Consider the following 18789-nt stretch of genomic DNA (forward strand, 5'->3'; position numbering starts at 1 on the left):
GTATGTCTCACTAACAGGGGCATATTTAGACATTTTGGTTGCTGAGGCAAACCCAACCAGTGGGCCCTCCATTTACTGCATTTTTCACCTGCTTTCAATTCATGTTTATTTAATAACTGTTTGTGGCTTATTTACTCAGTACATTCCAGCCAGTAAATGTAAGATTTAGGTCTGGAATTTCTTTCCAGCATGATGAGTCCATGGTCCATTTAATTTACAGCTTACTGTATTGTTATTTGCAGTTATTTTTCTGTGGCAGATTGTGGTAAGGATCCATGTCAGTGGCGTGTTCAGTAAACCTTTTATGTTGTCTCAAGCGGGCTGGAAGATTTTTCCAGGTAATTAACCCATTCCCAGCTGAAGCTTTTCTTGGTTTTAACTTTTTCTATTCTTTTTACTGTAGGTGAGCCTGAATCTATTAATTTCTTTCTCCTTTTTTATTTTGAATATAATTGTTGCTGCTTGTAGTAAATCTATGCCCCTCTTCATCTTTGGTGCTATGTTCACCCTGTGTTCTTTCTGGGCACTTCATCTTCCTCCCACAGTCCAAAAACATGCATGTGAGGTTAATTGGTCACTCTAAATTCTCACTAGGAGTGAGCATGAGTGTTTTTCTGTCGCTTCTTTTTGCTCACTTGAGTTTTACTTCCTGTTTTCCTCTTGACTGAGCTGCAAGCGTCTCTTTGAAAGACAGGTCTCCATCAACATATCGCGGTACCACAGGAAGAAACTTTATTTCTACAAATGGTGAGAATCTATTTATCCTTTGAAATTAAATTAAATGAATGAAAATTAAAATAAAAAATACTTTATTAATTTAAAAAAAAAAAAAACTTAAATAAACAAGAGACATGTCTAAAGTCAATTGATTAAATATTGCTCTGTACTATTTTTATTAAATGTTTCTTGAAGTCAAATCTAACTTGCTGTCAGTATTTCAACCCGGGAGCCTTAAAAGTGAATTTATCCATTTATTTGTTTGTGTACTATAAACAGCATGTGTAGTTGATAAAGGTTTAAAGTAGTATACAACATGTTACACCTGGATTTAGGATAGTCTTTAGAGAGGTTTTAATGGAGTTTTTATGTGTATTCAGATTTTAGCTGCATGCTTCCAAACATCAGTTTTAAATTCAGGTGTGTTCAGGGTGTTTCTCATGGTCAGTACATGATAAGTAATTTCACTGGTAAGATTTCTGCTGTAAACGCTTTTATGTAAATATGAAACAAAACTCAGGAGAGTGAGGACAACTTCACTTTGCCATTAAAATAAATGTTCATTAGTGACCATGTTGGTCTTTCATTAAATTTAGTTTCAGAAAATTTTGATTTTTATGAAACCTGATTAAATTTGGGCAGAATTAATAACTAAAATCTGTGTGTGTGTGTGTGTGTGTGTGTGTGTGTGTGTGTGTGTGTGTGTGTGTGTGTGGTTTGTGTGTTCAGGCTCTCTGGTGGCTAAGCTGCAGCACTGTGGCGTTGCTGCTCTTGGTTCATGTCACCCCTGTCATCACACAGTCATCCTGCAGTGCAGGAATTGCTGGAATTCCTGGGATACCAGGCACCCATGGGCCCAACGGGAAGGATGGTCCGAAAGGGGAGAAAGGAGATCTAGGTGAGCTGAGACTGAAACTGAAGTTATTTGTAGTTGTTCTGTTCCCATTTCTTTGTCTTCATGTTGACAAAATTTTTCTTTCAATAAATACTGTAACACATCTTTTTAAGCTGCTGAGGTGCATCTTTAAACTCCATTGGGGGGGTCTTCCACAAAAATACTCAGAGGTTTTCTCAGCAAGTTGTCAACCAAACTGATAAAAAAAAAAAAAACTAATATCTGCCATCTCAGGTGTAATTTTCAGTGGAATCAAAAAGAGAAGCTGAATTTAAAAGGTGTTGGAACAGGAATCTGCTCTTTGTAGAGAGCGTCCCACTTTTTACTGAGTTATTTTATCCTGATCCGTTTCATCATATCTTTCCTCCACTTTCCTCTGTAGAATATTTCTGCTACAACATGAAAATAGCATAACTGGAAAAAACATAGACTGATAGCAAACTGGATCTTTGTTATGACATGTAATTGGTGATTATTTCTATGAACAGGTGAAACTGGTCAGCACAACAGGGGCAAAATAGGTGCACCAGGTCTGCAGGGCCCTCCAGGACGGCCTGGTTTGAAGGGAGACGAGGGTCTGCCTGGACTTACCGGATATCCAGGCCTTAAAGGGGAGAAGGGAAGCCCCTTTAACCCTTCTAACCAGCAGAAATCCTTCTTCTCCTGCAAACGGACTGTAACACAAATACCAGAGGTTGACACTGCCATCGAGTTTGACAGGTGAGTATTAAAGTCTAAAAGAGTTGGGGAGGTGGTTAATGTTGTGTTTTGTTTTAAAACTTGATGCTGAGCTCCTCCTCCCTGAACTGCCACCTTATTGTAGTGGAGGAGTTTGTGCATCCTGACGATCATAGCGGCTATGTTGTCGGGGGCTCATGCCCCTGGTAGGGTCACCCATGGCAAACAGGTGTCTAGGGGAGGGACCAGACGAAGTGAGGCTCAAATCACCCCTATGATGAGGAGAAAGCAAGGACCAAGGTTTCCCTTGCCCCGATGTGGGTCACCGGGGCCCCCCTCTAGAGCCAGGCCTGGCGGTGGGTCATGGAGGCAAGCGCTTGGTTGCCGGGCCTTTGCCCATGGGGCCCGGTCGGGCTCAGCCCGAAAGGGTGACTATGCACCAAATAGCAGTTCAAAGTACCCACCCTTTATGGAGTCCTTGGAGGGGGTGTTGGAGAGCACTCCTTCTGGCGACTCCCTCATTCTGCTGGGGGACTTCAATGGTCACGTGGGCAATGACAGCAAGAACTGGAGGGGCGTGATTGGTAGGAATGGCCCCCCTAATCTGAATCTGAGTGGTGTTTTGTTGTTGGACGTCTGCGCTCGTCATGGACTGTCCATAACGAACACCTTGTTCAGACATAAGAGTGCCCACATGTGCACTTGGCACCAGGACACTCTAGGCCAAAGTTCGATGATCGACTTTGTAGTCGTGTTGTCAGACTTGCGGCCGCATGTTGTGGACACTCGGGTGAAGAGAGGGGAGGAGCTGTCAACTGATCACCACCTGGTGGTGAGTTGACTCAGATGGTGGGGGAGGATGCCGGTCAGGCCCGGCAGACCCTAGCGTGAGGGTCTACAGAGCCCCCTGTCAGAAAGAGTTTCAACTCCCATCTCAGGTAGAGCTTCAACCATGTCCCGGGCGAGGCGGGGGACATTGAGTCCGAATGAGCTGTGTTCCGTGCCTCTATTGTCGAGGCGGCCAGCCACAGCTGTGGCCGTAAGGTCGTCTGTGCCTGTCGTGGCGGTAACCCCCAAACTCGTTGGTGGACACCAGCAGTAAGGGATGCCGTCAAGCTGAAGAAGGAGTCCTATCAGGCCTTTTTGGCCTGTGGGACTCCAGAGGCAGCTGATGGGTATCGGCGGGCTAAGCAGAGCGCAGCTTCGGCGGTCGCTAAGGCAAAAGCTCAGGCATGGGAGGAGTTTGAAGAGGCCATGGAGAATGACTTCCAGACGGCTTTAGAGGAGATTCTGGTCCACCACCTGGCAGCTCAGAAGGGGAAAGCAGTGCTCCATCAACACTGTGTACGGTGGGGATGGGGGGCTGCTGACCTCGACTCGGGACGTTGTGAGGAGGTAGAGGGAATACTTCAAAAACCTTCTCAATCCTATCAATACGTCTTCCAATGAGGAAGCAGAGTCTGGGGTGGCTGGTGCTGGCTCTCCTATCTCTGGGGCTGAAGTCGCTGAGGTGGTTAAAAAGCTCCTCGGTGGCAAGGCCCCAGGGGTGGATAAGGTCCGCCCAGAGTTCCTTAAGGCTCTGGATGCTGTAGGGCTGTCTTGGCTGACACGCCTCTGCAGCATCGCGTGGACATTGGGGGTAGTTCCCCTGGACTGGTAGACTGGGGTGGTGGTCCCCCTCTTCAAAAAAGGGGACCAGAGGGTGTGTAAGGGGATCACACTTCTCAGCCTCCCCGGTAAGGTCTATTCAGGGGTGCTTGAGAGGAGGGTCCATCGGATAGTCGAACCTTGGATTGAGGAGGAGAGGTGTGGTTTTTGTCCCGGTCGTGGAACAATGGACCAGCTCTACACCCTCTTCAGGGTCTTTGAGGGGGCATGGGAGTTTGCCCAACCAATCTACATGTGCTTTGTGGACTTGGAGAAGGCATTCGACTGTGTCCCCCGGGCACTCTTGTGGGGGGTGCTCCGGGAATATGGAGTGTCAGACCCACTTGTACGAGCTGTCCGGTCCCTGTACGACCAGTGTCAGAGCTTGGTCCGCATTGCCAGCAATAAACCAGAATAGTTTCCAGTGCGGGTTGCGCCAAGGGCTGCCCTTTGTCACCGATTCTGTTCGAAACTTTTATGGACAGAATTTCTAGGCACAGCCGAGGTGTTGAGGGGATCCGGGCATGTCCCACCGGAAAGAGGCCCCGGGGAAGACCCAGGACACGCTGGATGGACTACATCTCTTGGCTCGCCTGGGAATGCCTCGGGATCCCTCCAGATGAGCTAGTGAATGTGGCTGAGAAGAGGGAAGTCTGGGTTTCCCTGCTTAGGCAGCCCCCTGCTTCCGGATAAGTGGAAGAAAATGGATGAATGGATGGAGTATGCTAAACAGGACTTTAAGTCAATTATCATGAGTCAACAGTATAGAACCAATAGGGCGGGGTTTGTGATCATTTTGACTTTGTTGCAGCAAGTGCCATGAATTTTTGCAATAATTCTTCTTTTTTGACAAACCTTTAAAATCCAGTGTCTTTTTCTGTTAGATGTATTTTATAATCTGTTGAAGAATTTGGCACCTTCTGGTGACCCTCGTGGCCAAAAGTGTCCATGCACACAAACTGCTATAAAACGGTCATACATTAATCTTTGTTTCAGCTTTTCTTTTCATAAATCATTTTTGTTGTTGATCTTTGACATATTCATTAAATTAAGCAGGTATAGCAGAGACAGTGAATTGATGGATGGAAAAACTTAATGTGTAAAGTATTTAAGAATCAATTTAACCAAAAGTGTATATGTGACTCTCTGACAGTGAGATTTTGCCCAACTTGGCCCCACAGTTTAGAGGAGAATTGCTGACGAATGGATCGTTCATTTGTTCCGTCAAAGGCACCTATTTCTTCAGTTACCACATATCAGCAAAGAGCAAAGTAAGTTTGTTTCCCACAAAATATCTGTTTTCATGTCTCTTTGTACCTGTAGTTTGTTACTTATGCTTCAGATGTTATAGTTGGCACATCTATTACTATCTGCCACCTGGAGGTAGTGATTCATTGGCTGGATAATACTCATACCATATGATCACAAATTTCTCATTAATAATTTCTAATCCTCATTTAGAAAAGGATGGGCAGTAATCTCTAGCGTTATCATGGTTATGTTTGTGTACTTATGCATTACGATTGTCTAGGTTTGTGTGAAGCTGGTGAAGAATGGCGGGAGTGAAATGACACTGTGTGACATGTCTGAGGGTTATCTGGTCACCTCCGGCTCTGCGGTCCTGCAGCTGAATGCTGGAGATGAAGTTTCTCTGCAGGCAACCAAGTTCAACAACATTGTGACAAAGTTGGGCAGCGCCAGCCACACCTTCACCGGCTTCCTGCTTTTCCCTACCGAATAAAGCCTGTTACGATTAAATGAGCTATTAGTATCTTGTATGATCACATAAACAGATCAATAAAGGCTGGCTCTGTACTGAACAATTTAACTGTAAGTCAAGTGTATATTCAGCAACCCACGCATGAACTTTGTTACTTTAATACAACAAATTAATCTTTTTTTTTACATTTTTTTAATTTTTACAAAAAGTGATGCACCTCTTGTAAAATTAAACAAGCTACAATGAGTCTGTTCATGTTTGATTGAATCACAATCTATTTCTTGTATGATATGCATGCAAATACCTTAAATAACATTGTTTTATAGATCATACACTTAGACATTTCACCTTAGACAGTTTCAGTGTTTTATACACGCTGAGAAGAGTCAAGAGTAATATGACATATTGTCTTAGATCAAATAAGGATTTCTGTTGCTGCTTCACAGAAAAGTGTAGATAGAACTTTCTAATGTAGAAAAAAAAATCTAAGTAACTCTTTTTGTTACAGTACAAGTTTTTGTAGCTGTTACATGATAATGTCTAAAGCCGCTGCCTCATCAAATGTCTAAATGATGAGGCCACTTATAGTCCACAAGAAATAGCTTACTGAGACTCATTTAAGTCTGCATATCAATGTTTTTGAGTCAAACAAAAAGCTCAGCCTGGCACCATGGAGTTTATTGCATCAGTTCCAAAAGTTTGAGGAAGTAATAAATTTAATGCAATGACAAGAGTGTAGTTCAGTCAGGCAAGACAGGACAAATTTATTAATACAGTATATTTCATACATGTGCCAATGTGTCAAACATGATAAGAAAAAAACAGACATGAGAATACATACAGTGAGTTACATATGAAACAAACAAAAGTCAGAGGAAAATACATCATCATCAATGTCATCATCACTGTTTATATAGGAGGAAATAAATTAAAGAATAACTCCTTATCTTTCTTTTTTAACTTTACTTTCATGATAAGAACAACTGAGAGGCAGAAAATATACAAGACCAAATATATATTACTCTGTAATTAAACTACAATACATGACTCACTGAGTGAAATTAGGTGCAGTACACAAACCACACTTTATAGCAGACATGTTTCTGATAACAGAAGGTGACTGTTAAAGTGTTTGTGACTATCACGCATTTTCCAAAACTCCTCTCCTGTCTCCTTCTGAAGTCGCAGTGTGAAAGCTGATGTCTGAGTTAAGTTTGTAATATTCATAAAGAGCTTCAGGGTAGGATGTTTTAGCTGAAGTCAGCATACGGTTATTTATTTTTTGCTTGCAGCTGTAAACCTCCCTGTCTTAATTAAAAGCTGTGACTCAGAACTTAAAAGAACTAAGGTTTGGATCAGACTGGATTTCTGATCGTGTTTTCCAGATTTCAGAAGCACAAAAACTAAATACTTATTGTTTAGTTAACTCTCGGGATAGAAAATAAACATGACTCAGATGATCTTGGTGGCTCATATTGCATCAGCATCTCAGATATATACGTTGGATCAGACCCTTGTTCACCAGCAGAAACATGTTAGAATCAGTTCTTTGCTGCACAAAACGAACTGGGTGATATGTTCCCTTGGTTTGGCCTTGTGAGGAGACAAGCAGCTGCATTCTGGATTAGTTGCAGTTGCCTTAGTGATTTTTAGAGGGACTTGTTAAAACTCCATATATCAAGCTTACTGAAAACAACAGCATGAAAAGTTTTTCTAAATTATGTTGAGCAGTCAGTCCCCATATCCTAGTTATATTTGTCGTGGTAAGAGGTTGATTTGGTTACTGTTTTAATATTTATAATTTATAAAATTTTGCTCAGAGACCTAAAAACCACCAACATTTCTGGCTTGTTCTGCTTATTTTGACATTGCTGACTGAAGGTGGGTACTGATCTTTCAATTTTTTTCCTTGTTCCTAAACAATCACTTCAGATTTATTTTTATTTAGCTGAAGAAAATTCTGATATATCCACACCTTTACATACAGTCATTTCGTTGCACTTTTTGTTGCAATGACAATAAAGTTCTATTCTTCTTCTATTCTTCTATACTGGTTTGAAATATTTAAGTTTTGTATGGGACCACAGTCTCCTGGTGAGATATATGTTGTTTGTTTCCATGATCCAAACTAGTGGGAGCGTGTAGATGCTGAACATTGCAGGATTCAAAATGTTCTGAACTGAAAGAGATATGTTCTGATTTTTTTTTGCTTTTTTTTTTTTAATTTATCTACAGCAGAAACTGTACAATCCCAGACTGTACGTAGCCTCTCAGGTAGCGTCAATCAGTTGGCAGTAAAACTTCTTGGCAGCATTAGTCATCCAGATCAGCCTTATTACTTTAAATGTTAATTTGTCAGTAGTGGAAGAAGTATTCATTCATTTTGCTGAGGCAAAAATACTAAAGCAACAAGGCAAGCTATGGAAATGATGCCCTTTAACTCTTATTTTTACATGAAAAATTATTGTTATGAAAGATAAGTGCTTAACAGGCAAAATCAAACCCAGCATTCAAACAATTTATAAGATTTCATTTTTAAGAAATTGCACAATATTTTATAAACTCCAAACATGCTAGATTCTCTGGTGAAAAGTTACTAAATTTAGCACAAGAAATTTGTTCTTAGTTGTAATAATGACGGTTGGCAATAAATGTACTATTGAAAAGCCAGTTATTTCCCTTTTAAATGGTGCTAAATTTGCAGCATTTGTGGGATGACAGCAGACTTCAGTAAACAGTTTGTGCCCACAAAAATCTTCTCTGCCAACGGCAAACAACTTGCTATGTTTCTGACTCTTGTTTTTGAGCTTCTGGTACTGAAGGCGCTGACAATCAGATGCCTGATTGGCTCCTGATTAGGAGCACCTGTGAGCTACAGCAGCAAGTTTGGTTTAATAAAGTGTGGAGAAGATGCAGAGAATGTTATTCTGATTGCTGCATTGAAATACCAGGGGAATTCTCTACGTTTGGCTGAGAGACCTCACAGATGTCTGCAGATCTGTTTAACATGTCACTTTTTGTAGCAAACCTTTTTTATTATTCATCAAGCTGGCATCCGAAACTCTTTTTACCTCGCAACTTTTTTTGCCACATCATCTGTTTCAAGTGATTCACATCAAAATGGCATCACGAACCAGAGAGAAGATCACCTCATGTGTGACCTTTTTTGTTTGTTTGTTTGGTGGAAACTTTTTATGGGGTTAGGCAATACACTTGATTTATCTGTCAGCTTTAGCTACTACTTTTATATTCACATTAAGGAAATTAAATGTCTTTTGATAAGTGTTACCAACTAATTTTTAACTCTGAATGTCCACAGAACAAAAGGAAAATCCCATCACATGGAAGAGGATATTATTTGAGGAGATGGGGAATAAAATATTTAGCGGTGTGATGTGTGACATTTCCTCCTGCAGCTCATTGTTTAAAAACACCAGAGTATCAGGTTTAGTTGACTCTCTCTGAGTCATGCCAGGCCAGGAGGTCATTAAATATCAATCATATGGTATCAAATGATAAAGATACTTATCGTCATGGGGAAGTGGATGGTAAACACACATCACTACAGGAAGTGATTTTTTAGGGGGGTCTATTTTCAATAAACGATTGAAAATCTTAAAGTTTGTTTCAATCAGCCTGTCAACAGCTGGATTTTCTCCATACTACTTTCGCCAGCATGTTGAATTCCTATTGTTCAGTTCAAAAGCAGTCAGCAGTGTTCAAGGGTCTACCCAGATACCAGAAATGTTTGGGCCTAATCTGGGATAACAGTCCCAGATAACTCTTGCTAATGTTGAGTGTCCACTTAATAAAAGTTTATGATATAATATAATATAATATAATATTACATAAATGACAACACCAAATGACCTTAGTGCCAATGATGCCAATGAAGACCTGAGTGTAAAGTGCATGGCATGACAAAACTTCCAAAATACCACAATAATATGGGGATTTGTTACCACCTTTAAAAAGAAAAACTTCTGCAGACCTACTCTTGTGTGAAAATGTTACTTGATAGAGTTGTAGTTTCCCTTAACTCTCATTAAAGTGAAACTCTCACAGCTGTCTGAGAGATAAACTTTATTCCACAGTGTCAGTAGCTGATGGGATGTTGAAAACTCCATTCCTGGAATAGAAAGTGCTTTTCACCACTGACAACCTGGCAAAGGACGGAGTCCTGTAATTCAGATTGAAGTCACCTGTAGATAAAAGCAAAAGATATTAATCACTTTGTTTTAAAAAAAGATAGAAACTACAGACTTACACTGACTGCTTCATTTTGCTCAATGTTGTCTTTAGAAATTATTAAAGGAGATTGTTTGGATGAAGGCAGCTGAATAAAGTAAAAACTTAGTATTTGACTTGATGAAGCATCTGTCTGTTAAACTAAGTGAGTTTTGATAAATTAAATGACAAACCAGAACCGTGTTGTCGTACAGGCCTAATTAAGATCAGCCATGGTTGAGTCATCCCTGTCGTTATATAGTCATTTTGTGCAATCTCACCTAAAATCTAGTTGTAACTCTAGTTGATCAAAACATTTCTGTTTCAGGCAAGTGGATTGCGTGAAGTCATGCAGCACTTTTACTTCTGCTTGGGATCTCATAAAAATTTGTATACGTTGCAAGGTCCATGGGCACATTTGACCAGCGTGGGATTTGATTAATTTCTTGCTCAGAACACAGTAATCCATTAATGAAGGAGCAATTACAACAAGGTAGAATAAATCAAAGTTAAGCTAAAACCCATTAGCATCCCAGCTACAAACAAACCTTAAATTAGAGTGTTTGTAATTAATTAATCTTGATTAATCACATTTTAATTGCATAACAATATTTGCACAAGAAAGCAACATTTTTTTAATTTAAGTGAATTTTAGTGGACAACTGAATCAAATAATAGACACAGACATTAACATTGTAAACTCAAGCTCTAGTAATGTCTGGAAAAATGCATTTAATTGCATTTCAATTCAAAACAGTAGAACAAGAAATAAAAAATATCCCTGGCCAAAAGTGCACAGACCTAATGTTTTAGTGTCATTTCAAGTACTTTAACTAACAGCCCGACTGTTCTCTAAAAGTCTAAAAGTCTACAACTTTTAACTTTTTCAGTGTTTTTGTCCACACTCTTTGTTAAAAGGTATTAATATCTGACTGTAAGCCAGGACGGGATCAGCCAGCAGCAGCTGTGCACGTTTAACTGTCAGTGAGGTCACGGAGCAGAGGTGAACATATCTTGTGTGTTCTTTTGGACGGGGAGGGGACTGCTGCAGCACCCAGTGCTCTTTGAGAAGAGTAAACTACACGTCCTTTCACGTCAGTCTCCATTAACTTTAGAGAAGGTCACTAGATTTATGGCTGGGCACCAATTTGAAATAGAGTCAGTAGAACGGTCTGACAACTCACTAAATATTGCGCCAAAGTCGCTAAGTTGTTAGCCAAGCTCTGAAGTGTGTTCCAGTGTGATCGGTGCTCAAGAATGTATTAAATGTATTAAAAAAAGATCCCCGTTAATTGGTATTAAATCTTGATTAAATACTTGAATTTTTTAGCACATAAATTTTTTTGTAACTAATTAATCAGAATTAACACGTTAAAGTCCCACCCTTAATATATAATAGAGTCTCAGAGTGTAATTAATAAAGCATTAATACTTTTGCGGATTTTAGACACATGAGCTGAAAGTGACATACAGTAAATATTTCCTCCATCTTACCCAGCCTCCAGCCGTACTCCCAGGATGACAGCAGTGGAAAGTCAAATTTCTCCTCAGGTACAATGTGGCCACGCCTCTTAAGGTACAGACTCCGCCCTGTACCCTGAAGATGACACATTAGGATTATTTAACAATCTTTCTAATTCAAATTACTTAAAAAAATTATATAAATAATATATATATATATATACATATACATACATATACACACATACATAAATACAGGGTAAAACTGAATGCAACCATCTGCAATCAACTGCATAATAAAAACAAGGTGGTGTCACAATGATTCATACGTGATGGGAAGAGTCGTGATGCAGAGTCTGTCTGGTTGGGGGAGAAACTGTCCTCTTCAGATGTACATCAAGCTGCTGCTTCCCTTCAACTGCAGGCAGAGGAGGAGGAGGAGAAGGAGGAAGGTTTCTTTGCTTCTCAGGTTCCCTGGTTACAGGATGGGCAACAACCCTAAAGTGGTGCATTTACAGTTTTACAAAAAATCTTTTAAGAATTACAAAAGCTGAAAATTTGAGTGCTGTGCAGAGGCTACATTTAAGCTTGTCCTTCCTCCCACCAGCATCAGCTCTCTAGAGAATTATCAAATATATTTAGAGATTAATATAAGCATTCTGGCTATTCTCTGTTTGGATCTGTGTGTGGTAATGGATATAACACATAAAATGTGATCCTCTGGGATCATGCTGTTGATAACGTCGAAGAAGATGATCACATCATAATGAAAATACAGCACATCAAAACCCTTACACACCTGGCCGGGTTGTATGTGAATAATGCAGCTTACCGAGTGTTAGCAGGCAGTTGGGGCAGCTGTGTTTGTTCTGTGCTGTTGTTTCCAGGGTTATAGCTGGATGGATAGAGTCTGGCGTAGCGGCCTTTCCAGGCCAGACGAGTCAACATCTCCTTCTTGATCCTCTCCTTGTAGCAGTTCTGGCTCTCAGTTGTCAGCAGGTCTCGCATCTACTGCCAGAAAACCTTATTTAACATCAATATTTTGACTTAGTATTAAGAATTACTTTATGAGATCCATAAACAGTTACTGTTGGTATTATTCTCCTAACAAGGAGCAGTGACACTTTGACTACTGACAGGTAAAGAAAGGTAATTAGACAGTTTTTCCTTGTAGCCAGTTCTGATCTTTAGAAACCAGAGCAGCAGAGGGTTAGTATATGATGCCAATGTTTTTGATCTTTCAGGGCTTGAAATTTCAGGTGTTATGTAGGAATTGTGCACAATTTCAGGGAAGTTTAGGTTTGATCAATGTGGTGTCAGGCTTGGTCATTTTGAACTGCTGCCTCATAACAAACAAGGAAAGTTATGTTTTCTTTCCTCTATATTTCATAAGTATAAGCAGCGACCTTCTCACTATCTGGCACTATAGGCAGCACAAGCTCGACATGTATGTTTGTGTGCTGTGACTGAGTGCACCAGGCTAGTCGCCTGCGCTGCCACTGACACAGCTCTGATTGGCTGTTTAGGGCAGCGCACGAGAACATACACAGCAGTAGTGGCAGAAGCTTAAAAATCAACATGTTTCACACAATCTTCTTTTTTACATCTTCAATCCTCCAAAATGAGCAAAGACTTTTTTTAACAGCGTGACCATGTTGGGTAAAGAAACTGAAGAGTCAAAGAATCAGTATAGACCAGCTCTGTAGGACATGACTGAAAAACACAAAGCACACGTTTACTTTTTTAGTTTTTAATATCTTCGTGGCTTTCTGTTTTCTTTGTATAACATACATTCTGGTGCCCTCCTCTGCAAGCTGTCTTGTGCAGATGCAGCTTGTACATTGTCTGTTCTGGTTTTGGCTTTTGGCCTCTGCTCAGATATCTTGTTTGCTTGGCTCTTTGGTGTTTAAGCAATGGATCACCAGCCCATAAATGACCCTTTCTCCATGGTAATGAACTCTGATTTGGATCTTATCTGTCAAACGCGTCAAAATGACCTTTTTAATCACACACCCTTTGACAAAGAGAGTTACTTCTGGGTCAGATTTCAGCAAATGAGAATTATTTATTTATTGTAAAACACCATGAAAGAATCAGCCCATCAACAGTAAGCAGCAAGTTTTCTGCCTTAATCAACAGTCAGTACCTAATCATTGCACAGGCCGACTTTGTGTAGCTGCTTGTCATTATGCATGCTTTTTTGTTTAATCATAAGCCCCTTATGCACCATGCAAAGCACAGCTGCAGATTCACTAATAATAATTTTGTTCTGATATTGTAAGTCAAAATATTCATGGAAAAACTGTTGTAACCTGTCAGCTTTATCATTTCTGTATCCAGTTCCAAAAACCTCAAAAGCCACTTGTGTAAGCCTCAATTCAGTTAGGACTTATGCTGCAGATGAGTTTTGATATCTAAGTTTTAGCTTCTAATTTCTCACAGTCCAAGATACAAAAGATCAAATCTAGCATTTGTTAAAGCTTAAATATCTTTAATTTACCTTTGAAACGTCGGTAATTTACCTTTGATGTGCCCGATTCAGTGATGTGTGAGTGTTCACGATGAGCTGCTTGCTGTGAAAATGAGCTGTGGATCAGATAACGCCCCGTAATTTAAGCAAACATGAGACGGACACACATCCCGGTAACTCTAACCTAAATCTCATTCTGTAGCTGCTGTGGCCAAAAAAGCTTTATCTTTTTTTAAATATAAAATATTTTCACACAGTGGGGTCAGTACATTTGTCCAGCCATGATCACATGGGTAGCACTGTGATGGAGAAGATGGTGACAGTGCAATAATTCAGTGGGAAGAGGCCAAACTAGTTTATAAATAGTTTGAAATATGATTTACCTCATGTCTTTTTTTTTTTTTTTACACCTGTTTTTCCTTGTTAGTGAGCAACAATCACTGCAGCCAGTAAGGCTGAAAATATACTTGCTTTTAAACACATGTATGTGTGATTACCAGGGCGCTCCTGCATATTTTGCATTTGTTTAGGTTTTTGTCCACATCTTTAGAAATTAACGCCACATATTCTCAAGCTGGAATATTAGAGTAACTGGAACTTTTTTTTTTCTTTCAAAGTGTGGGTGTTTAGTTAAACGCAACACTAAACAATGGAGCACAACTGCAGAAGAAAGTTTAAGACAAAAGATTGAAGTCAATCTTCTACATCAGTTTATTTTAACTATCAAATGTACAGTACATCAGATTAGGATTTAGATTCACATTAAAACACCATTTCCAATACAAAATGAAGCTACTCCTAACCCCCCCACCCCCCCCAAAAAACAAAAAAAAAAAAAAATACAAAAAGTCCCCTTGTCTTTAAAGTATCAAAAGTAGCAGTGATAATGCAACATAATCAAGGTTATGATATGAACACAGACTCATGTAGACTCACGAGAGACATGTAAAATCTGACTAAATCCTCCAGTTCAGATCTGTCACTTATTCATCATCAAAGCCGAACTCTGGTTGCCTTTTTCGTTATGTCCAGACAGATCAGAACTAATCGGCTCATGTGGAAAATACAGAAAAATCAACAACAGAGAAGCCGTGATCCCAAAACTAAATGCTAGCACATTAAGTAGTCCGTCTTACAGTGCAGGAAACAGTAGTTTGAAGGCAGCTCAGCCAACTGTTTTTGGCAACTTTTCGTAACCATGGAATTCTGTGAGCTAATGAGCAACGAATACACAAAAATCAGTAGTTGCACAAACTTTGACACTTGTTGGAATGAAACCAAACAAAGACCTCCAGTTTTTTAGATGCTTACTTCTCAACTTCTACTTTTGTTCTGCACAGATTTGATTATTTATTGGATGCTTTCCCAAAGCAACCTGAACAATTAGCAGGACTCAAAGCACTAAGAAAGTTCACAGAACTCCAAGTGTTTTCCATTTTTTCCCTAGGAGCTAAAGAAAAGTGCCACGTTATTCCAGTTGTGTTTACAGACATTCCTTTATATCACTTTTAATGATTTTAAATCCAGTTTAATAATTGTAAACATGTAAAGACACCAAGTTTAGGGGTATTCTCACCAGCTGTTTGTATAAAAGTGCAAAAAAAAAAAAAAAAAAGTGACAATTTTAGGGCAGCAATAATCAACAGATTTTCTTTCCCAATTAAGTCAATTTTTCTATTTTCAATATATCTACCATTTTGCTTCCCTGACCCACTGCACAAAGAAAACTGTCCAACCAAGAACAGCTGATGTGGGATGTGTTTTCAGTTCATGTTAGGCAGAAAAAAAAGTTAATCATCTGATATGAGCAGAAAACTTTGTTTAGCAGCTTTCTCATTGGAATTTGTCTCTTCAGTTCAAACAGGGATGCAAAATGGTGCAGGAGGAGAGGCAGCAGTTCTTTGCATTATGGGACGGTGACGTTAAATGGGGACCCTGGGATGTGATCGTCACCCCACTTGACCACCAGAATGTAATTTCCTCGCTCCTTCAGCAGGTAACTGACATTGTACTGCAGGTTGCCCATGTGCTTGACCAGAACCTCCTCACAGGGGATTTGAGGGCCGTGCACACTTACCATGAGCATGTTCTTACCTGGAAAAAAGAGGAAAAGATAACATTAGTATTAAAAACTTTCCCCACATGGTTAGTGCCAAGCACCAGCAGTTATGTCATGATTTTCCAACAAGAGCTATTCTAATAATAAGATAATGGTTTCGTACCAGCTTTGCTGCAGTCAACAGAGAAGCTGCTCCTCTGCCCCATAAAGGCCTTGCTGAGACCAGTTCCTCGACATGTCACCTTGGTGGGATCAGAGTTGCCAGGTCTGGACACGGCACTCTGCGCGAGGCTGCTAGATGCCCGTACAGCTGGATCCAGTGTCAGGGTTGACTTCTCACTCGCGTTGGACGCACTCACCAGCCGAGATCCTGATGGATGTAACATGGAACCTTTACTGTGTGATCTCAGCCCAGTACATCTACAACTAGTTTTTAGCTGAATGTGGAGTCATCACTACACCTGTTTGTAAAGTTTTAAGGAATTTGTAGAGGTTAGAGTTACTTTCATTACTGTACCTGTGACTCTGGCTTTGAAGGGACTGCCAGTGATGTGGTTGGGTCCTCCATATTTGATGCTAATCTGGTAGTTTCCAGGTGCCATGGGAGTGTAATGCACCTTGTAGCCCTCTGGAACCTCCTGGCAGTCCATCTTTACTTTGGAGGGACCCTCAATGGTCACAGCCAAAGACCCGGGACCCGCTTTAGTGTTGTTAATGATGAACTCTGACTGGGTACCTGCAAGTCAAATCAAACTGAGCATGGTGGATGCGTACCTGTGTACTCAAAAGATTTAGGAGAATTTCTGAAAACACTAAATAGTTATAAAGCTCACATTAGCATGAACAAAAACAGATGCTGTGCACCTGTTACAGGTCAGCAGCAGACAGGTGACCCACCTGTGGTGCCTCTCTCCAGTCCAGCTCCATATGCAGAAACCAGAGCAGGCTCTCCCGTCTGTCCTGCTTCTCCAACTCGAACCTGGAAAGGACTTCCTGGGATGTGAGAGCCATTGAATTTCACATCGATAGTGTGGATGCCGTTCTCCCTGGGGATGAAGCGAATAGCGTACTTGTCTAGAGGAGAACACACACAGCGTCTGTTAGTAGCCGAACCAACACAGGTCACTGGTCCCATTGCAGATCAGAGTAACACCACTCGTTTGTCCTCAAAATCATCAATAAAAAAACACACACACCACTTTCCAGCTCTGTGACGACACACTTCTCCAAGGCTCCAGAAGGGCTGTGGACTTTAGCTTCCATTTTGCCCTGCGCTCCATTCAGACGGACTGCAAAGGATGCTGGGTGATTCACCTTAAGACCAGATTCCTGCCATTGCGCAGACACACAGTTATTGCACAGGAGTGTATAGTTTAGCAATGGGGGGAGAAAATGAGTAACACTCAAACACACATGTAGTAATAAATACTTTGGTTTAATATCAGATCAAAATGCTTCAAAACACACTGCCGGCGCTCCATGTGTTCTGTTTTCTACTCTTACCTGAACTCCTCTGGTGCAGCTTCAGCAGAGTCAGACGACCACAGTCAAAGTACGATTAGTGACAGTGCACTACTTTTAACATCATTACACTACAGCCTGACCGGTTGTACTCAACCTGCCATTTATAAGTTATTATTTAACGTTTTTCTTTTTTAATGATGCAGTAAAATAGGTTGTCAGATATAATGTGTACAGAGCAGCCTGGGCTATAAGATGAAACCTGATTCTTTAGCACTTCCTGGTGGATAAAATATGAAAGGACTCTCAAGAGGCTTGGTCCTCATACAGCAGCACCACCCAGCTCCCACCTCAGCTGCAGTCAGAGCAGGAGACGTTCTCCTCTGCTCCATGACCAGACTCAAAACGAAACGTGCAAAGCTGCTGCTGGCTGATCTTGCCCTGGCTTACCGTCAGATATTAATGCCTCTTAATGAAGAGTGGGGGAAAACATTTAAAAAATGAAAAGTTCTGTAACATGTTGCAGACTCTTAATTAGAGAACAGCTGGAGCTGCTAGTTAAAGTACTTTAAACGGTACATTAACTGTTCAATTTTGGCTAGGAATATTTTCTATTTCTTTCTCTACTGTTTTGATTTAAAATGCAATGAAATTTATTTTCCAGACATTTTTCCAGTATTTTTCTAGAGTTTGAGTTTATAATATTAATGTCTGTGTCTATTATTTGATTCAGTCATCTACTAAAATACATTTAAATCAAGATATGTTGGTTTTTTGGGGGCAACTGTAATGCAATTGAACAAGATTAATTACAAAGCCCTAATTAATTAGATACATTTTTAATAGAGTCCCACTCTTACTTTATATATAAAACATTCCTAAGCCAGGAGCATAACTTGTTACATCTTTCTTACTTAACACATCAGATTTCTGTTTGCAATATTAAGCTAGTCAGTTCAGGTTCTCAGGCTTACTACACATTTGTGAAATGTACACGTATGTACATTTAAATCCGGTATTTCATGATGTGAAATACTGATGTGATTAAATGTTATGCAAATTTCTAGATCTGTTATTTGTTAGTTGTAATGTATTTGTAAATGAGTGAATATGTAAATGTGTAATATGTAAAACAAAATTTGTAAAAGAAAAAAAAAAATTATATATATATATATATATATATATATTTTTTTTTTTCTTTTCCTAACAAATGTAAACATCTTGATAATGCATGTGTACTTCTTTGTATTAAAAGAAAAAGAGAAAAATGGGAAGGTTTCATTATTTATAGGTTATCAGCTGTTTTACTGGTCCGGACGACTTGCGATCAAATTGTGCAGAATGTGGCTCCTGATCTAAAATGACCTCTGGTGTAAACTGTGTGCTGAACATCAGATTTTATTATCATCTTCGCTATAAATCTGCAGAGATGAGAATAAAAGAAAATAATCTAA

General features: G+C 40.0%; 3 protein-coding genes across 4 annotated transcripts in view; 1 reads left to right on the forward strand and 2 right to left on the reverse strand.

The window, feature by feature from the left end:
* Positions 1-581: 581 nt before the first annotated feature.
* On the forward strand, positions 582-5903 carry LOC121636394 (complement C1q and tumor necrosis factor-related protein 9-like). Its single transcript, XM_041979887.1, has 5 exons — positions 582-747; positions 1447-1615; positions 2101-2332; positions 5091-5208; positions 5469-5903. The coding sequence occupies exons 1-5, from the start codon at positions 745-747 to the stop codon at positions 5676-5678; spliced, it is 732 nt and encodes a 243-aa protein (XP_041835821.1). The 5' UTR covers positions 582-744; the 3' UTR covers positions 5679-5903.
* A 3822-nt stretch (positions 5904-9725) lies between these two features.
* On the reverse strand, positions 9726-12353 carry LOC121636396. Its single transcript, XM_041979890.1, has 4 exons — positions 12178-12353; positions 11675-11843; positions 11379-11481; positions 9726-9859 (listed from the first exon to the last, which is right to left on the reverse strand). Exons 1-4 carry the CDS (start codon positions 12351-12353, stop codon positions 9741-9743), a joined length of 567 nt encoding a protein of 188 aa, XP_041835824.1. The 3' UTR covers positions 9726-9740.
* A 2155-nt stretch (positions 12354-14508) lies between these two features.
* LOC121636388 (filamin-B) overlaps positions 14509-18789 on the reverse strand; it is a 66965-nt gene continuing 62684 nt past the window's right edge. For both annotated transcript variants that reach the window (XM_041979871.1, XM_041979870.1), the window contains 5 exons: positions 17071-17203; positions 16772-16948; positions 16392-16610; positions 16038-16244; positions 14509-15909 (listed from right to left, as the gene is read on the reverse strand). In XM_041979871.1, the coding sequence (XP_041835805.1) occupies positions 15722-15909; positions 16038-16244; positions 16392-16610; positions 16772-16948; positions 17071-17203 (924 nt within the window). In that variant the 3' untranslated portion in view covers positions 14509-15721. The remainder of the gene's footprint in view (positions 15910-16037; positions 16245-16391; positions 16611-16771; positions 16949-17070; positions 17204-18789) is intronic.

This window comes from Melanotaenia boesemani, chromosome 3 (genome assembly GCF_017639745.1).
Source record: "Melanotaenia boesemani isolate fMelBoe1 chromosome 3, fMelBoe1.pri, whole genome shotgun sequence".
Taxonomy (NCBI): Eukaryota; Metazoa; Chordata; class Actinopteri; order Atheriniformes; family Melanotaeniidae; genus Melanotaenia; species Melanotaenia boesemani.

Excerpts from the sequence above, each read along its gene's own strand:
- LOC121636394 (XM_041979887.1), top strand. Across the intron at positions 1,616-2,100 it reads AGGGGAGAAAGGAGATCTAG|GTGAAACTGGTCAGCACAAC; the intron begins GTGAGCTGAGAC and ends TTCTATGAACAG. Across the intron at positions 5,209-5,468 it reads ACATATCAGCAAAGAGCAAA|GTTTGTGTGAAGCTGGTGAA; the intron begins GTAAGTTTGTTT and ends ACGATTGTCTAG.
- LOC121636396 (XM_041979890.1), bottom strand. The coding sequence starts at position 12,353 with ATGCGAGACCTGCTGACAACTGAGAGCCAGAACTGCTACAAGGAGAGG. Across the intron at positions 11,844-12,177 it reads CAACTGCCTGCTAACACTCG|GGTTGTTGCCCATCCTGTAA; the intron begins GTAAGCTGCATT and ends GCACCACTTTAG. Across the intron at positions 11,482-11,674 it reads ATCACGACTCTTCCCATCAC|GGTACAGGGCGGAGTCTGTA; the intron begins GTATGAATCATT and ends TGTCATCTTCAG.